Source organism: Oncorhynchus gorbuscha, linkage group LG18 (genome assembly GCF_021184085.1).
Source record: "Oncorhynchus gorbuscha isolate QuinsamMale2020 ecotype Even-year linkage group LG18, OgorEven_v1.0, whole genome shotgun sequence".
Taxonomy (NCBI): domain Eukaryota; kingdom Metazoa; phylum Chordata; class Actinopteri; order Salmoniformes; family Salmonidae; genus Oncorhynchus; species Oncorhynchus gorbuscha.
In genome coordinates this window covers 45,551,767-45,571,791 of record NC_060190.1, presented here as the reverse complement: position 1 = coordinate 45,571,791, position 20,025 = coordinate 45,551,767, and the positions used below count along the sequence as shown (strand labels likewise).

The window sequence follows — 20,025 nt, the reverse complement described above, 5'->3', positions numbered from 1 at the left end:
GCACTGTTGGAGCTAGGAACACAAGTATTTCGCTACACCCGAATTAGCATCTGCTAAATATGTGTATGTGACCAAAACAATTAGATCTGAGATATGAAGACCTTATTATAAATTAAATGAAACTGTTCCACGAAAATGCGCATATGAAAATCATAACTGGCACGCAGATCAGTAGAAATGTTATGATAACTTGGCACTCCAAATGGAAAAGGTTTCTGACCGCTGGTTTAACCTATTACCGGCAAACCGGCAACTTCAGGAGCTTTGCAGAATATGCAAATGCCAGCGGCAGCGAGCAGCAGGAGAAGGAGGGTCGAGAGCAGTTTTTTTCTCTCTTCTGGTTAGGCTACAGTATATTGATCTCTGGCTCCCTTTGTGTGTCTTCATTTTTAATCGCAGTGCTTAAAGCATCAGACAAGCTCAGTAGCCTACATATAGTTGATTTTATACAAACATAGGGTGTGTCTATAAATAGAAAGAAAAAAAATGTTTGAAAATTTCGACCAATCGATTGATTGGAAGAACAGACAACTTTTCTTCTTTTTTTTTTTGTCGGGGACAACCCTTACAAGCCTTGGTGTCAGCCTCACCTTCTCCTTCATCTTCTCGATCTTCCTGACGGAGCTGCGTCTCTGGGGCCGGTCCTCGTGGCGCAGCAGGTTGACATTGAGGTCTCCAGACTTACTGAACTGCTTCTCCTCCTGCTTCTCAGCATCCTTCAGCTTGCTCTCAGCGCTGATACTCTCCGTGTGGTACATGTGGTAGGTCTTCATCACCTGGAAGAGCAGGAGCAGCACAGAGGAAGAATGAGGAAGTTGCAACAATAACTGGACATAGGCTTCATATAAGACTTCACAACAGCAGACAGAGCAAGCAAATGGGTGACCTGAGGTGACAGCTAGTTAGAAAAGTTTCATTACAATCTGTGCCCTAACTAACAAAAACCATATTACGTCTTTTGAACCCTTTCCCTTTGAAATAATGACTTGAGGGGGAGAATGGGTCTGTTTCATAAAATACTGCATGAGGGGCTTGTGTTTCATCCATGGTGGCGGGTGCTCACCCAGCGACAAGGACAGGGAACAGGATCCCATCAGTACTCTTATCAGGACCACAGCTGGCCATGAATATGCATAACAGGGCCAGGCAAAGCACAGGACATCACAGCTCCTTTATCTCACATCCACAGACCAGTCTGCATCCAGAGAGAAACTGCATGATATACGCTCTTCAACTTTTACACATATGGAAACTGTTATTTGCTCCTTTGTTGGCCTAAGCTCAGTGAGCACACACACATACACACACACACACACACACACACACACACACACACACACACACACACACACACACACACACACACACACACACACACACACACACACACACACACACACACACACACACACACACACACACACACACACACACACACACACACACACGATGTTTTCAATGGTGGGCTGATTGAATCAGGGGGCCCAGGGCTGTGTGTGGTAATATAGCTCATCTCATCTGGGCCAGACTTGACACATCCACACCCCCTCTCCACCCCCCTTCTCCTCCTGGATCTGGGTTTGTAAATCAGGATAAACTGTTCATCACCTAATGGTTGTTCATTCCATGCCATTTGTGTGGCATAATGACACCATTGTGCTCTCTGCCTTTCCCCTCCCTACTGTGATCTCTCTGCATTCAGACACTCAATATTCCCTCTGTCACAAATCAAAATAAATAACTGTAATGGATGGGATGTACAGTATAGCCCTTCCACCAAAAACACTGGCAATACAACTTGTCTAATTGAATACTTAGACGCATCTTATGTCTGTTTGTTAAAAGGGCAGTGCACTTAAAAACATGTTTTTACATGTTTCAGAATAATACAGGATGGAATAATACTGTGAAATTGTGAAAATGATGATAATACAATTTTAGTGTAAGAGCTGTTTGAAAAGACTGCCTGAAATTTCAGCTAGTTTAGCATAGGTGGCGTTTTGGCCAGCCTGGCGACATCACCACCATATTTGACTCTATGTAAACTGGAAACCACATATCCTGAGGCTGCATTCATTGTAGCTGGGAATTTTAACAAGGCTAATCTGAAAACAAGACTCCCGAAATTCTATCAGCATATCGATTGCGCAACAAGGGCTGGTAAAACCCTGGATCATTGTTACTCTAACTTCCGCGACGCTTATAAGGCCCTCCCCCGCCCTCCTTTCGGAAAAGCTGACCATGACTCCATTTTGTTGCTTCCAGCCTACAGACAGAAACTAAAACAAGAAGCTTCCGCGCTCAGGTCTGTTCAACGCTGGTCCGACCAATCTGATTCCATGCTTCAAGACTGCTTCGATCACGTGGATTGGGATATGTTCCGCATTGCGTCAAACAACAACATTGACGAATACGCTGATTCGGTGAGTGAGTTCATTAGAAAGTGCATCGGCGATGTTATACCCACAGCAATGATTAAAACATTCCCAAACCAGAAACCGTGGATTTACGGCAGCATTTGCGCGAAACTGAAAGCGCGAACCACTGCTTTTAACCAGGGCAACGTGACAGGAAACATGACCGAATACAAACAGTGTAGCTATTCCCTCCGCAAGGCAATCAAACAAGCTAAGCGTCAGTATAGAGACAAAGTAGAGTTGCAATTCAATGGCTCAGACACAAGAGGTATGTGGTAGGGTCTACAGTCAATCACGGATTACAAAAGAAAACCAGTCCCATCGCAGACCAGGATGTCTTGCTCCCAGGCAGACTAAATAACTTTTTTGCTCGCTTTGAAGAAATACAGTGCCACTGACACGGCCAGCTACCAAAACCTGCAGACTATCCTTCAGTGCAACCGACGTGAGTAAAACATTTAAATGTGTTAACCCTTGCAAGGCTGCAGGCCCACATGGCATCCCCAGCCGCGTCCTCAGCGCATGCGCAGACCAGCTGGCTGGTGTGTTTACGGACATATTCAATCAATCCTTATCCCAGTCTGCTGTTCCCACATACTTCAAGAGGGCCATCATTGTTCCTGTTCCCAAGAAAGCTAAGGTAACTGAGCTAAACAAACTACCGCCCCATAGCACTCACTTCCGTCATCATGAAGTGCTTTGAGAGACTAGTCAAGGATCTTATCACCTCCACCCGACCTGACACCCTAGACCCACTCCAATTTGGTTACCGCCCCAATAGGTCCACAGACGACGCAATCGCAACCACACTGCACACTGCCCTAACCCATCTGGACAAGAGGAATACTTATGTGAGAATGCTGTTCATCGACTACAGCTCAGCATTTAACACCATAGTACCCTCCAAACTCGTCATCAAGCTCAAGACCCTGGGTCTCGACCCCGCCCTGTGCAACTGGGTACTGGACTTCCTGACGGGCCGCCCCCAGGTGGTGAGGGTAGGTAACAACATCTCCACCCTGCTGATCCTCAACACTGGGGCCCCACAAGGGTGCGTTCTGAGCCCTCTCCTGTACTCCCTGTTCACCCACGGCTACGTGGCCATGCACGCCTCCAACTCAATCATCAAGTTTGCGGACGACACTACAGTGGTAGGCTTGATCACCAACAACAACGAGACGGCCTACAGGGAGGAGGTGAGGGCCCTCGGAGTGTGGTGTCAGGAAAATAACCTCACACTCAACGTTAACAAAACAAAGGAGATGATTGTGGACTTCAGGAAACAGCAGAGGGAGCAGCCCCCTATCCACATCGACGGGACAGTAGTGGAGAGGGTAGTAAGTTTTAAGTTCTTCGGCGTACACATCACTGACAAACTGAATTTGTCCACCCACACAGACAGCATTGTGAAGAAGGCGCAGCAGCTGTATCACTGCCTGGTACGGCAACTGCTCCGCCCACAACCGTAAGGCTCTCCAGAGTGTAGTGAGGTCTGCACAACGCATCACCGGGGGCAAACTACCTGCCCTCCAGGACACCTACACCACCCGATGTCACAGGAAGGCCATAAAGATCATCAAGGAAAATAACCACCCGAGCCACTGGCTGTTCACCCCGCTATCATCCAGAAGGCGAGGTCAGTACAGGTGCATCAAAGCAGGGACCGAGAGACTGAAAAACAGCAATCTATCTCAAGGCCATCAGACTGTTAAACAACCAACACTAACATTGAGTGGCTGCTGCCAACATACTGACTCAACTCCAGCTACTTTAATAATGGAAATGGATCGAAATTGATGGAAAAAATGTATCATATCACTAGCCACTTTAAACAATGCCACTTAATATAATGTTTACATACCCTACATTACTCATGTCATATGTATATGTATATACTGTACTCTATATCATCTACTGCATCTTGCCATCTTTATGTAATACATATATCACTAGCCACTTTAAACTATGCCACTTTTATGTTTACATACCCTACATTGCTCATCTCATATGTATATACTGCACTCAATACCATCTACTGCATCTTGCCTATGTCGTTCTGTACCATCACTCATTCATATATCTTTATGTACATATTCTTTATCCCTTTACACTTGTGTGTATAAGGTAGTAGTTGTGGAATTGTTAAGTTAGATTACTCGTTGGTTATTGCTGCATTGTCGGAACTTGAAGCACAAGCATTTCGCTACACTCGCATTAACATCTGCTAACCATGTGTACGTGACAAATACAATTTGATTTGATTTGATCACCAGGCGGTATAAGTTAATTGACCAATAACAAAAAGAGTTTCAAACCTCTGCCAATAAGAGCTAGTTCAGGTTACATATCCCCCCCATTAGGCTAAACTAATTAGGTCCCGCTCTCAGACCACTCCCAGACAGTCCTAGCTAAATTATTGTGCTGGCAATGGTGCCTCTTCACAACTGTGTGGGTGTGTGTGGACCATGTTAATTCCTTAGTGATGTGGACACCAAGGAACTTGAAGCTCTTGACCTGTTGATGGAGGCGGATGTGTTGTTGCCTACCCTCACTGTCTGGAGGTGGCCCGTCAGCAAGTCCAGGATCCAATTTTAGAGGGGGGCGTTTGGTCCCAGAGGGATGAGCTTGAACTATGGTGTTGAAAGCTGAGCTGTAGTCAGTAAACAGCATTCTTATATAGGTATTCCTTTTGTCCATGTGGGTATCATCTGTGGATCTGTTGGAGCGGTATGCTAATCGGAGTGGGTCCAGGGTGTCTGGGATGATGTTGTTGATGTGAGTCATGTCCAGCCTTTAAAAGCATTTCATGGCTACAGATGCGAGTGCTAGGGGGCGATAGTCATTTAGGCAGGTTACCTTGGCATTCTTGGGCACGGGGACTATGGTGGTCTGCTTGAAACATGTTGGTATTACAGACCGGTTCAGGGATAGGTTGAAAATGTCAGTGAAAACACTTGCCAGCTGGTCAGCACATGCTCTGAGTACACATCCTGGTATTCCGTCTGGCCTCGCGGCCTTGTGAATGTTAAACTGTTTAAATGTATTTCTCACATTGGCTATGAAGAGCAAAATCACACAGTCGTCTGGAACAGCTGGTGTCCTCATCTATGGACCAGTGTTGCTTGCCTCGAAGCGAGCACAGAAGGCATTTAGCTGGTCTGGTGGGCTCACGTTCCTGGGCAGCTCGCGGCTGGGTTTAACTTTTTTAATCCATGATAGTTAGCAAGCCCTGCCACATCCGTCAAATGTCAGAACCGACATAGTAGGATTCGATCTTTGTCCTTTATTGACGCTTTGTCTGTTTGATTGCTAGTTGGAGTTCATAGAGGGATTTATTATAAGCTTTCGGATTATTGTCCCACTCCTTGAAATCAGAAGCTCTATCCTTTAGATCACTGTTGCCTGTAGTTTATGGCTTGGGTATGTACGTACGGTCACTGTGGGGACAACATCATCGATGCAATTATTAATGAAGCTGGTGACTGATGTGGTAAACTCCTCGATGTTATCATATGAATCCCGGAACATATTCCAGTCTGTGCTAGCTAAACAGTCCTGTAGCTTAGTATCCGCTATATCGAACCTCTTCCATATTGAGCGCAGTACTGGTACTTCCTGTTTGAGTTTTTGCTTGTAAGCAGAAAGCAGAAGGATAGAGTTATGGTCTGATTTGTCAAAGGGAGGGAGAGAGGGGGCCTTGTACATGTGATTTAAAGTTTTGTCGCCTCTAGTTGCACAGGTGACATGCTGGTAAAAATTGGGTAAAACAAGATTTCAGGTTCCCTGCAATAAAGACACCGGCGACGAGAAACCATGCCTCTGGCTGTGCATTTTCTTGTTTGTTTATGGCCCTATACAACTAATTGAGTGCGGTCTAGATGCCTTCATCGAGTTATGATGGTAAATAGACAGCTACAAAAAATATAGATGAAAACTCTTGGTAAATAGTATGGTAACTTGAGACTTACTTAACATTAGAGATCGCGCACCAGCTTTTGTTAACAAAGAGATACACCCCTCCCCCCTTCATCTTACCCGAGTCTGCCATCCAGTCTTGATTATACATAGAAAAACCAGCGAAATGTATATTATCTATGTTCTCATTCAGCCACGACTCTGAGAAACATTGAATATTACAGTTTTCCAGGTCCCGTTAATAGGATAGTCTCGAACAGAGCTCATCCAGTTTGTTCTCCAGTGACTGCATGTTCGCCTATAGAATTGAGTGCAATGGTCGTCTATTTGCTCGTCGACATAATCTCGTCAGGATGATGACTCGCCTGCTTCTCTTTCTCCACCGCCTCCTTTTTCGAGTCGGGGATTAGGGCCTGGTCCGGAGTAAGTAGAACGTCCAGAGCTGCTGACTCGAAGTAGATATTTTCATCCAAATCAAGGTTAGTAATGGCTGATCTGATGTCCAGAAGCTGTTTCCAGTCAAAGGAAATTATAGCATAAAAAAATCACAACATAGCAGACTTGGTCAGGAGCCTGTAAGATGGCTACTATCCGCTGCTCTCTCACTGTTCTGTGCTGTCTGTCTGTGGGTTAGACCCACTCTGTCTGTCTGTCTGTCTGTCTGTCTGTCTGTCTGTCTGTCTGTCTGTCTGTCTGTCTGTCTGTCTGTCTGTCTGTCTGTCTGTCTGTCTGTCTGTCTGTCTGTCTGTCTGTCTGTCTGTCTGTCTGTCTGTCTGTCTGTCTGTCTGTCTGTCTGTCTGTCTGTCTGTCTGTCTGTCTGTCTGTGGGTTAGACCCACTCTGTCTGTCTGTCTGTCTGTCTGTCTGTCTGTCTGTCTGTCTGTCTGTCTGTCTGTCTGTCTGTCTGTCTGTCTGTCTGTCTGTCTGTCTGTCTGTCTGTCTGTCTGTCTGTCTGTCTGTCTGTCTGTCTGTCTGTCTGTCTGTCTGTCTGTCTGTCTGTCTGTCTGTCTGTCTGTCTGTCTGTCTGTCTGTCTGTCTGTCTGTCTGTCTGTCTGTCTGTGAGGGTTAGACCCACTCTGCTGTCTGTCGCTCTGTCTGTCTGAGGGTTAGGCCCACTGTTATGTGGTCTGGCCTCAGGAGGTCTTAGCAGCTCATTCAGCAGCCTTGTAAAGTACAGCACAGATGTGTGCAGCGTCTTAAAATGCTTCCTGTGCGTGTAACTCGGCAGCGAGATCCAGTACTATAACTCGATGTTAGACAGACAGAGAGCCTAACATTAAAGCTAGCTTGTTCTCTTACTGTAGTTAATGCTCACTTTGTATAGTATCATCTGACCGGATGGTATGACTCCCTTTAATCTGGAAAAATAAGGTTATAAGAACATCACAGGGTTAATGGGTTGGGTTTATGTCAACTCACACACACACACAGAATCTCTACTATTTCCAGTTGACTGCTACTGTATGATAGTAAGGTTTCTTAGTCAGAAGAACAGCTTATTTTTATCATCCAGCCAGTCAATGCTTTCATCAACAGAGCTCCACTGCATAAGGCGCTACAAGTCTTAGGAGAGTAAAAAAAAAACTCAAAGATCTGAAAGGCAAACACTTCAAAGAAAAAACGCAAAGCAAAAACAAACTCTTGTCTATTCTGGTATATGACAGAGTACACAGTAGAAAGAAGTCACTTCAGTGTTTGGGGAAACTAGGGCTAGCAGTGCGCATCTCCCAAGGCTGGCAACCCATTTCTCCAACAGCGTGAAAAGAAAACAGGGTTTCCAGGCAACTTCGAGCAGCACAACTAAAAGACCAACAGCTAAAGACAGAATGTTATTTGCAGGAACATTGAGGTGAGGCAGGGTCTACCTTCTGGGAGGTGTGTGTATGTGGTTACTGTCTTCACTCAAACAATAGCCTGAGGCTGTTCTGTTTCTGCACTGATGAAAGCTACAATTAACATATTTAATTGTGGAAATACAGACAGACGTGACTTCCACTTAAAGTGAACCGTGGTTGCAGCATTGATCTCAGTGCAAGAGGCATCACTGCAGTCCCTGGTTCGAATCCAGGCTGCATCACATCCGGCCATGATTGGGAGTCCCATAGAGTGGCGCACAATTGGCGCAGCGTCGTTCGGGTTTGGCCGGGGTAGGCCGTCATTGTAAATAAGAATTTGTTCTTCACTGACTTTCCTAGTTAAATGAAGGTTACATTTAATTATATGCCACTCTGATATTTGATTATGTGTTCTGTAAGCCTGTGTATTGAAACCAAATTGGTTTCCTATAGTTTGTCAATTGGAAAAATATGAAAGTGTTATCTCAAGAGACCTGTTACAATAAGCATGGCCATTATGGCTAACACAATTACCATGACAGTCAGAGGAGCACCCCGGAATGAAACTGGAGAGAGATGGAAAAACCAGACCTGTTGTAAGTCACTGCACTGGGACGGTCTGTATCAGACTGTACTGCCCATCTCAGACCCAGGGTGGAAACAGAGAGCAGAACATCTCCATCCTTTCCATAATGTATTGCAACAAACTTACTACCAGGGCGGCGTGCTGCTGCATTCATTAAACAATCAGCCTCCAGTGTGGCAGAGTTTAATAACAAATGAACCAAGAAAACTGCAGCAGGACTTCTTGCTCCTGTACTGTCTGGTTAATTGAAAAAAACTTTACACACACACACACACACACACACACACACACACACACACACACACACACACACACACACACACACGTTGTTTAAATGGATCAGAGCTGCCAGGTGAATAATTGACTCTGTGATCCAATGAAGAAATTTGCTCTCATTTCTCATTTCAGATTCACTACATATAATTCAAGCCACAGGCATCAAGCATCATGCCCTCAAATCAATAGCTGTCTCAGTAGCTTAAATAATGTTTGAACAATGGCTTCAGCCAAACCCTCTTAAATCTCTAGACCCTGTGTTAGTGAATGTGGCATATTCAATCAATCCCTATCCCAGTCTGCTGTCTCCACATGCTTCAAGATGGCCACCATTGTTCCTTTTCCCAAGAAAGCTAAGGTATGACTTCTTTCATCGTGAAGTGCTTTGAGAGACTAGTCAAGGATCATATAACTTCCACCCTACCTGACACCCTACCTGACACCCTACCTGACACCCTACCTGACACCCTACCTGACACCCTACCTGACACCCTACCTGACACCCTACCTGACACCCTACCTGACACCCTACCTGACATCCTACCTGACACCCTACCTGACATCCTACCTGACCCACTCCAATTTGCTTACCGCCCAAATAGGTCCACAGACGACGCAATCGCCATCACACTGTTCACTTCCCTATCCCATCTGGACAAGAGGAATACCTATGTAAGAATGCTGTTCATTGACTACAGCATAGTATTCAACACCATAGTACCCTCCAAACTCATCATTAAGCTTGAGACCCTTGGGCTCGACCCCGCACTGTGCAACTGGGTCCTGGACTTTTTGACGGGCCGCCCACCAGGTGGTGAAGGTAGGAAAAAACATTGCCACTCCGTTGATCCTCAACACTGGGGCCCCACAAGTGCATTCTCAGCCCTCTCCTGTACACAGTGTTCACCCACGACTGCGTGGCCATGCACGCCTCCAACTCAAATCATCAAGTTTGCAGACAACAGTACAGTGGTAGGCTTGATTACAAACAACGATGAGACGGCCTATAGGGAAGAGGTGAGGGCCCTCGGAGTGTGGTGTCAGGAAAATAACCTCTCACTCAATGTCAGCAAAACAAAAGAGATGATCGTGGACTTGAGGAAACAGCAAAGGGAGCACCCCCCTACCCACATTGACGGGACAGCAGTGGAGAAGGTGTAAAGTTCCTCGGCGTACACATCACTGACACACTGAAATGGTCCAAGCACACAGACAGTGTGGTGATGAAGGCGCAACAGGAGGCTGAAAAAATGTAGCTTTTCACCGAAAACCCTGACTAACTTTTACAGGTGCGCAATTGAGAGCATCCTGTCAGGCTGTATCACCATCTGGTACAGAAACTGCACCGCCCACAACCGCAGGGCTCTCCAGAGGGTGGCGAGGTCTGCACAACGCATCACTGGGGGCAAACAACCTGCCCTCCAGGACACCTACAACACCCAATGTTACAGGAAGGCAAAAAAAGATCATCAAGGACAACAACCACCCAAGCCACTGCCTGTTCACCCTGCTTCCATCCAGAAGGCGAGGTCAGTACAGGTGCATCAAAGCTGGGACAGGGAGATTGAAAAACAGCTTTTATCTCAAGGCCATCAGATTGTTAAACAGACATTACCAGCACAGAAAGACGACTGCCTACCTACAGACTTGATATCATTGGCCACTTTAATAAATGGAACACTAGTCACTTTAATAATGCCACTTTAAGAATTGACATATCTCGCATTACTAATGTCATATGTAGACACTTCAGTATCCTTCACTATCTATTCTTTACTATCTATTGCATCTTAGCCGCTCTGTCACTGCTCATCCATATATTTTATACTTATATATTCTTATCCCATTCCTTTACAAGATTATGAGCATTAGGTTTTGCTGTGGAATTGTTAGATATTACCTGTTAGATACTGCTGCAATGTCGGATCTAGACGCATAAGCATTTTGCTCCACTCGCAATAACATCTGCTAACCATGTGTATGTGACCAATAACATCTGCTAACCATGTGTATGTGACCAATAACATCTGCTAACCATGTGTATGTGACCAATAACATCTGCTAACCATGTGTATGTGACCAATAACATTTGATATGATTTGATTTTAAAGGGATTCACAAGGGATTTCTGCAATTCTACCTCTGGCAAAATGCATTGTTGTTTGCAGTCCATAAGCTCTGTCATCTGATTACCAATGAGCTAAAAGCTTCGACTGTTCCCGTGTTTTTTAACTGCCATTTTATACAATGAATAAATATAACGACAGCCAAAACCACAATCATCATTATCATCAGTATTTCGAGAAAATGGCACATCTGTGGGTTTCCGATTCTGATTAGTTTCATTTTTGAGATTCAAAAATGAAATGGGGCACCACAGGAGTCAAATGGGGCTTGAAGAAGAGAGGAACAATCATAAAACATGATCATGGCCATTCAATCTGATAGCAGCCCACATGTTTAACCAAGCCATGGCTGGCCCTAGCTGTTGAAGAGCAGGGAGAGGAGCAGAGTAATTATCTGTTTTCTTGTCTGCATTCTGATGCATTTGGACTCCTCTGGCTGTGACCTTGAAATGCACACTGCTGCTGGAGCGAGCCCCCCGGGCCGTACCCCGCACAGGGTAGGGTTTAGGACACCAGCCGCTTAAGAGGAAAAACAATCTCTGTCTCATTCATAAACCTGGTGGGGAAAGCCTGGCAGACTTGAGGGAAGATAGAGGTGCTGCTGATGGAGCCGTGAGCTCTAATATCCTTGCCTTTAATGTGTACAGGGGGGTTAGGAAATGTGCAGGGTGAGAGTGGGTCAGTTAGCATAGACTAGAGGCAGTGATTGAACGTGGAGATTTGATTCAGTCAATAAAATATAGTCTGCGGTGGAGAGAAAACATGGGTTTGTCAAATGTAACATACCACATTTAGACAGATACTTAAGTGACTTGGTATAAAAAAAACAGCATTTATCATTATTATGCAGTCCTATATTTTGGTTAAGGCTTCACTTGGTAAATGGTATAAAGAGGTCTGTCCTTGGTCCTTTGGCCCTGATCGTGGTTGATGATCTTTCTCTTCACCTTTAAAAGGAGTTATAACCTCTATTCTAACTCTCTATAGCCCCTTTTTACTGTGTCATGGTGGACAGATGGTCCAATCAGGGAGAGATGGCATCTGTGCCAGCCCTGTCCTTTGATAGCCTGTCACTCATGACATCAGATGAATAAGTCATCGAAGTCTGCTCTTCTTGGGGGAGCAAGAGGACAGCTGAAGTTGCCTGGAGCTTCTCCAGACATAGGCACAGTGTCTCCTTCAGTATGAGCTTCACAACGCGACAGAGGGGCAGAAGCACAGTGTGCCCTTGATTTCTCACTGGTCACAAAGGAAAGTTTACAGAAGAGTTAATAAAGGCATAGAGAGAAGCCCTGACGGACACATAGATACAGTAGACCCGATGGTTGAGCGAGGGGTGTTTTGCCTTCCTGTTACTGTGGACCCAGCCACTGGCACCAGAACAATATTGCAATGTGGAAGTGATTTGAGCTGCAGCCTGCAACTGGCCCACTTGGAGAGAAATGCAACGTTTCATTCCATCATCATAACAATCACCCACCTCCTCCTCCATATCATCCTCTACATCTGAGAATCACACTGCAGTTTGGAGAGAGAAAGAGAGAGAGGGGGAGATAAAAAGAAGAGAAAGAGAGCGAGAAAGAGGAACACTAGTTTCATCACATTGCCCTCAGTAGAGGCCTTGATACGGGCTGTGTCTGGATGTAGGGATGCAACAAGAGGAGAGAAGGAATCGATTCTGACAGGGGAAAAGAAGATGGGTTTTGTTGTACTCACAGTGTAGAGTTCGTTGGTCACTTTTACCAGCTCCTCGTGCATCTGAATCCCAATGTCCTTGCTCTGAAAATCAATGGGTTGGAAAGCAGTTAGGGCCAATTCACATTAATCAATCCAGGTGGATAAAGTGCATCAACAAATAGTCAAAATAGTGATGAATATCCTGTAACAACAAACTGACAGGCAATGTTTTTCAGTGTGTTGGTGGTGATGAGACCCTGTCTGGATTGGTTTAAATCTTAACAGTGCCTTCTGAAAGTATTCAGACCCCTTGATTTTTTCCAAATGTTGTTACATTTAATCTAAATGGATTAAATAAATTAAAATAAAACTCAGCTCATCTTCACACAATACCCCATAATGACGAAGCGAAAACAGGTTTTTCGAAATTTTAGCAAATATATATATATATATATATATAAAATAAAATAAATACCTTATTTACATAAGTATTCAGACCCTTTGCTATGAGACTCGAAATTGAGCTCAGGTGCATCCTGTTTCCATTGATTATCCTTGAGATGGTTCTACAACGTGATTGGAGTCCACCTGTGGTAAATTCAATTGATTGGACATGATTTGGAAAGGCCCACACCTGTCTGTATAAGGTCCTACAGTTGACATGGCAGGCCAAAGCAAAATCCAAGCCATGAGGTCGAAGGAATTGCCCGTAGAGCTCTGAGACAGGCACAGATCTGGGAACGGGTACCCAAAATATTTCTGCAGCATTGAAGGTCCCCAAGAACACAGTGGTCTCCGTCATTCTTAAATGGATTAGTTTGGAACCACCAAGACTCTTCCTAGAGCTGGCCGTCCCGGCTAAACTGAGCAATTGGCTGAGAAGGGCCTTAGTCAAGGAGGTAACCAAGAACCAGAGCTCTAGAGTTCCTCTGTGGAGATGGGAAAACCTACCAGAAGGACAACCATCTCTGCAGAATTCCACCAATCAGGGTCTTTAAGGTAGAGTGGCCAGACGAAAACCACTCCTCAGTAAAAAGTACATGACAGCCCACTTGGTGTTTGCCAGAAGGCACCTAAAGACTCTCAGACCATGATAAACAGGGTTCTCTGGTCTGACGAAACCAAGATTGAACTCTGGTACCTTCCCTACGGTGAAGCATGCTGGTGGCAGAATGCTCTGGGGATGTTTTTCAGCGGCAGGGACAGGAAGACTAGTCAGGATCGAGGCAAAGATGAATGGAGCAAAGTACAGTAGAGATCCTTGATAAGAAAAACGTCTCCAGAGCGCTCAGGACCTCCGACTAGGGCGGAGGTTCACCTTCCAACAGGACAAGAACCCTAAGCACACAGCCAAGACAATGCAGGAGTGGCTTCGGGACAAGTCACTCAATGTCCTTGAGTGGCGCAGCCAGATCCCGGACTTGAACCCGATCAAACATCTCTGGAGAGAGCTGAAAATAAAGACAAAGACAGCATTGAATGAGCTGTATTCCGCCATAAACAAACAAGAAAATGCTCACCCAGAGGCGGCGCTCCTAGTAGCTGGGGACTTTAATGCAGGGAAACTTAAATCCGTTTTACCAAATTTCTATCAGCATGTTAAATGTGCAACAAGAGGGGAAAAAACTCTCGAACACCTTTACTCCACACACTGAGATGCACACAAAGCTCTCTCTTGCCCTCAATTTGTCAAATCTGACGATATTTCTATCCTCCTGATGCCTGCTTACAAGCAAAAATGAAAGCAGGAAGCACCAGTGTTAGATCAATAATAAAAAAGTGGTCAGATGAAGCAGATGCTAAGCTACAGGATTGTTTTGCTAGCACAGACTGGAATATGTTCCGGGATTCCGCCGATGGCATTGAGGAGTACACCACATCTGTCATTGGCTTCATCAATAAGCGCATTGATGACGTTGTCCCTACAGTGACCATATGTACATACCCCAACCAGAAGCCATGGATTACTAAAGCTAAATTCCCAATCTGACCATCAAACCATCACGGTCACCTAATAATCCCCAGTTTACAATTGGCTCATTCATCCCCCTCCTCTCCCCTGTAACGATTCCCCAGGTCGTTGCTGCAAATGAGAACGTGTTCTAAGTCACCATACCTGGTAAAATAACGGATAAATAAAATACAAAAAATTACAGGCAACATCCACACTGAACTAAAGGCTAGAGCAGCCGCTTTCAAGGAGCGGGACTCTAACCCGGAACCCGGAAGCCTCGCTTCGAGGCAAATAACATCGAAACATGCATGAGAGTACCAGCTGTTCCGCAGCCGATGTCAGTAAGACCTTTAAACAGGTCAACACTCTCAAGACCGCAGGGCAAGATGGATTACCAGGATGTGTACTCCGAGCATTGGCAGACCAACGGGCAAGTGTCTTCACTGACATTTTCAACCTCTCCCTGTCTGAGTATGTAATACCAACATGTGTTAAGCAGACCACAATAGTGCCTGTGCCCAAGAACACTAGGGTAACCTGCCTAAATGACTACTGACCCGTAGCACTCACATCTGTAGCCACAAAGTGCTTTGAAAGGCTGGTCATGGCTCACATCAACACCATTATCCCAGAAACCCTAGATCCACTCCAATTTGCATACCGCCTCAATAGATCCACAGAAGATGCAATCTCTATTGCACCCCACACTTCCCTTTCCCACCTGGACAAAAGGAACACCTACGTGAGAATGCAAATCATTGACTACGGGTCAGTGTTCAACACCACAGTGCCCTCAAAGCTCATCAATAAGCTAAGGATCCTGGGACTAAACACCTCCCTCTGCAACTGAATCCTGGACTTTCTGACTGGCCGCACCCAGGTGGTATGGGTAGGTAACAACACTTCTGCTACGCTGATCCTCAACACAGGGGCCCTTCAGGTGCATGCTCAGTCCCCTCCTATACTCCCTGTTCACTCATGACTGCACGGCTAGGCACGACTCCAACACCATCATTAAGTTTGCCCGATGACACAACAGTGGTAGGCTTGATCACCGACAACAACGAGACATCCTATAGGGATGCCACAGCCTCTTATGACTTCAGTTTAGTTCAACTCATCTTTTATTTTTATCTTAGTGAACAAATGGTTAATTATTCATAAGAGAATATCATTACAATATCATACCGCCTTCTGGAGCCCAGAAGGCGGTGACACGGAAGAGGTCTACTGGAAGTGACAGGTTTCCTTTCTTTTTCTTTATTGTTTTAAATAAACACCTTTAAAATCAGAGACTTGGCCGTGTGGTGCCAGGACAACAACCTCTCCCTCAATGTGACCAGGACAAAGGAGATGATTGTGGACTACAGGAAAAAGAGGACCGAGCACGTCCCCATTCTCATCACCAACAAACTAACATGGTCCAAGCAAACCTATTCCCCCTCAGGAGACTGAAAAGAATTGGCATGGGTCCTCAGATTCTCAAAAGGTTCTACAGCTGCACCATCAATAGCATCACTGCCTGGCATGGTAACTGCTCGGTCTCGGACCGCAAGGCACTACAGAGGGTAGTGCGAACAGCCCAGTACATCACTGGGGCAAAGCTTCCTGCCATCCAGGACCTCTATACCAGGCGGTGTCAGAGGAAGACCCTAAAAATTGGCAAAGACTCCAGCCACCCTAGTCATAGACTGTTCTCTCTGCTATCGCACGGCAAGCAGGACCGGAGCGCCAAGTCCAGGCCCAAGAGGTTTCTAAACAGCTTCTACCCCCAAGCCATAAGACTCCTGAACATCTATTCAAATGGCCACCCAGACTATTTGCATTGCCCCCCCCCCTCTTTTAAACCTCTGCTACTCTTTGTTGTTATCATCTATGCATAGTCACTTCAATAACTCTACCTACATATTACCTCAACTAACCCGTGCCCCTGCACATTGACTCTGTACCGGTACCCCCCTGTATATAGTCTCGCTATTGTTATTTAACTGCAGCGCTTTAATAGCTTGTTACTTTTATTTCTTATTCTTATCCATATTTTTTTCAACTGCATTGTTGGTTAGGGCCTCGTCAGTGAGCATTGTACTGTAACCTGTTGTATTCGGCGCATGTTACTAATACAATTTGATTTGATTTATTAAGTAGATAACATCAGTAATGACTCAAGCTGAGAAAAGGCACAATCAGCCATTTCATCTTTTTCCTGTTGTCAACCAATATCCAGATTGTCATTTTGTCATGTCATGTACAGTGTTGTTTTTCAAAACAGAGTCTTGAGAAAGAAGCTGTAACTGATGGAAGCTTGACTTGTCAGTGACATTCAGTTTTGCTATCAGCCTTCAAGATGGAGGAGGACTATAGTCATGTGTTTTACAGAGGACAGAAATACTGCAGCATTTACACCCATCCCACACAACCTATCTAGTGATGACGAGTGTGGGGAACACACCTGGTATTGTGGGAGCTCAGTGAGAGAACGTAATTGCTAGCACGGCGGTACATGCCACAGAAAACAAACTGTTCTTAGATTGAGGCTACAGGGGCATGTGAATCCACCCACATCACACATTACTGTGTTTTTGCAGAAAATCAAGTAGGCACAAAGGATATAACACCTTTAATTACTTCACAGAAGTACGACTCTGACTAACCTTTTCAGAAAAGTTTTTTTCTAGAGCACATACCTTGAGTATTTAATCTCAAACTCTATTTCATTGTTAACAGTATCTTTAATACTACCCACACACACATAAAGGACTTTTCACACTCCCGCAGTGTGCCCAAAGCCTCCGCTGTCTAAGACGCCATAATGTTCCAGGCCCTAGCTCTATGTATATTGAATCTGATATATGGTCCCTATACATCCATGTCTGCTAGGATTTATGGTTCTGCCTGCTATGGTGGCCCTCCCTGGACATAAATCATATGGAGGGTAAAACTGTGGGATCGATAGAGCCAGCAGCACTGCTACACTCTGACTCTACAGCACAGAGCCAAGCACCAGGGCTAATCTCTAAACATGCGCGCACATGAACACAGAGAGAGAGAGAGAGAGATACAGGTAGATGCAAGTAAGCTTGCCTGAAGGCAGACACACACCCTTTTCATACTTGACCGCACATCTTTGTATGGGTTATGCCAACCAGGTAGAAGTTCTAACCATCAAAACCAAGCCCTAACATACGCAGGCTGATGAGTCAAAATTGGAATGTGCAATCAATCATGTAGAAAAGGGGCTCATAGCAACAGGAGGAGGGGCCAGCTGAGATGGAATTGTATGAGCTTTCTTTGATTGGACAATGTTTGTGCGTCCCTCTGAGGTCCGCCCTTTAAACTATACTGAGCAAAGATAGCAAGCCAGAGAGAGAGAGAGAGGCAAATTGTTATTTTATTTTACCTTCATCATCAAAACTCCCAAGGAGGACAGGAAATATGTCATGTTAAATCAGATATGAAAGTGTCTTGGCCTGAACATGATAAGTGGGAAGCTCTTTTTGTGAGAAATATGTGAAAGACTCCTGGCAGCTGGTGAATGGCGTTTGTATGCATGGGTGGCTCTGATGTCAGACATACTGCAGAGTGAGAATGTACTGCAGAGGCACTGAGGGAGCAGAGCAGAGAGTGGACAAGTAAGAATATGGATGTGTCAAGTCAGATAGCGCTGGCCTAAAACTGCTCTGGCTGTCGAGACAAAAATAATACATTCATGAAATTCTCTCTTATCTCTAAAAAAAATGAACACAGTGGAGCCTGATTGAAATGGTTTGTTCTATTTTTCTTGACCACATTTTGAACTGTGCACCCCACTGAGATCTTGCAGTTCTCGACTGAGCCATGGCTTGACAGGAGTACTTTAAACATCAATAACTACCTGAAAATGGTACCTAATTACCTGTACATGCGTCAATTACTTCTTTGTTAAACAGATTGTGAGACCTTGATAATGTTCCCACGGATGTGAGAAACCAGACATTACCATACCAGACAGGCAACCTAGACCAGTGGTTCCCAACTATTTTCTGTTACTGTACCACCAATTGCTCTGCCGGAGTACCCTTGAAGTACCCCCATTTTACAAGAAGGTCTATGGTCTCATAAGTCTTCTTAAGAACCCCCTGTGGATAGGTCAAGTACCCACAAGGGTCCTAGTACCGCTGGTTGGGAAGTACTGACCTAGACAATCACAGTGTTTCCCCTAGCATTCTTTTCAACAGTGGTGACAAGTGTAGCGGGGGGACATGCTAGATGTTCCCATAGACTTTCAATCATTGAGTCAACGACTATAAAAGTATGTCTCAGCAGAAATATACATATTTTTTCAATTACATCATATTTCTTGCAGCGGTGGCAACAATTTAGCAGCGGTTTGCCACTGTTTTGGGATATCCATATACAGAGGGGCAAAAAAGTATTTAGTCAGCCACCAATTGTGAAAGTTCTCCCAGTTAAAAAGATGAGAGAGGCCTGTAATTTTCATTATAGCTACACTTCAACTATGACAGACAAAATGAGAAAACAAATCCAGGAAAATCACATTGTAGGATTTTTAATTCATTTATTTGCAAATTATGGTGGAAAATAAGTATTTGGTCACCTACAAACAAGCAAGATTTCTGGCTCTCACAGACCTGTAAATTCTTCTTTAAGAGGCTCCTCTGTCCTCCACTCGTTACCTGTATTAATGGCACCTGTTTGAACTTGTTATCAGTATAAAAGACACCTGTCCACAACCTCAAACAGTCACACTCCAAATTCCACTATGGCCAAGACCAAAGAGCTGTCAAAGGACACCAGAAACAAAATTGTAGACCTGCACCAGGCTGGGAAGACTGAATCTGCAATAGGTAAGCAGCTTGGTTTGAAGAAATCAACTGTGGGAGCATTTATTAGGAAATGGAAGACATACAAGACCACTAATAATCTCCCTCGATTTGGGGCTCCACGCAAGATCTCACCCCATGGGGTCAAAATGATCACAAGTAAGCAAAAGTCCCTGAACCACATGGGGGGACCTAGTGAATGACCTGCAGAGAGCTGGGACCAAAGTAACAAAGCCTACCATCAGTAACACACTACGCCGCCAGGGACTCAAATCCTGCAGTGCCAGACGTGTCCCCCTGCTTAAGCCAGTACATGTCCAGGCCCATCTGAAGTTTGCTAGAGAGCATTTTGATGATCCAGAAGAAGATTGGGAGAATGTCATATTGTCAGATGAAACCAAAATATAACTTTTTGGTAAA

At 44.9% G+C, this 20,025-nt stretch overlaps 1 protein-coding gene across 3 annotated transcripts in view; it reads right to left on the bottom strand.

Moving 5' to 3' along the window:
• The window catches only part of LOC124003048 (SLIT-ROBO Rho GTPase-activating protein 3-like), a 133,783-nt gene that overhangs the window by 45,355 nt on the left and 68,403 nt on the right, over nucleotides 1-20,025 (bottom strand). For all 3 annotated transcript variants that reach the window (XM_046311036.1, XM_046311037.1, XM_046311038.1), the window contains 2 exons: nucleotides 12,871-12,933; nucleotides 591-776 (listed from right to left, as the gene is read on the bottom strand). In XM_046311036.1, coding sequence (XP_046166992.1) covers nucleotides 591-776; nucleotides 12,871-12,933 — 249 coding nt within the window. The remainder of the gene's footprint in view (nucleotides 1-590; nucleotides 777-12,870; nucleotides 12,934-20,025) is intronic.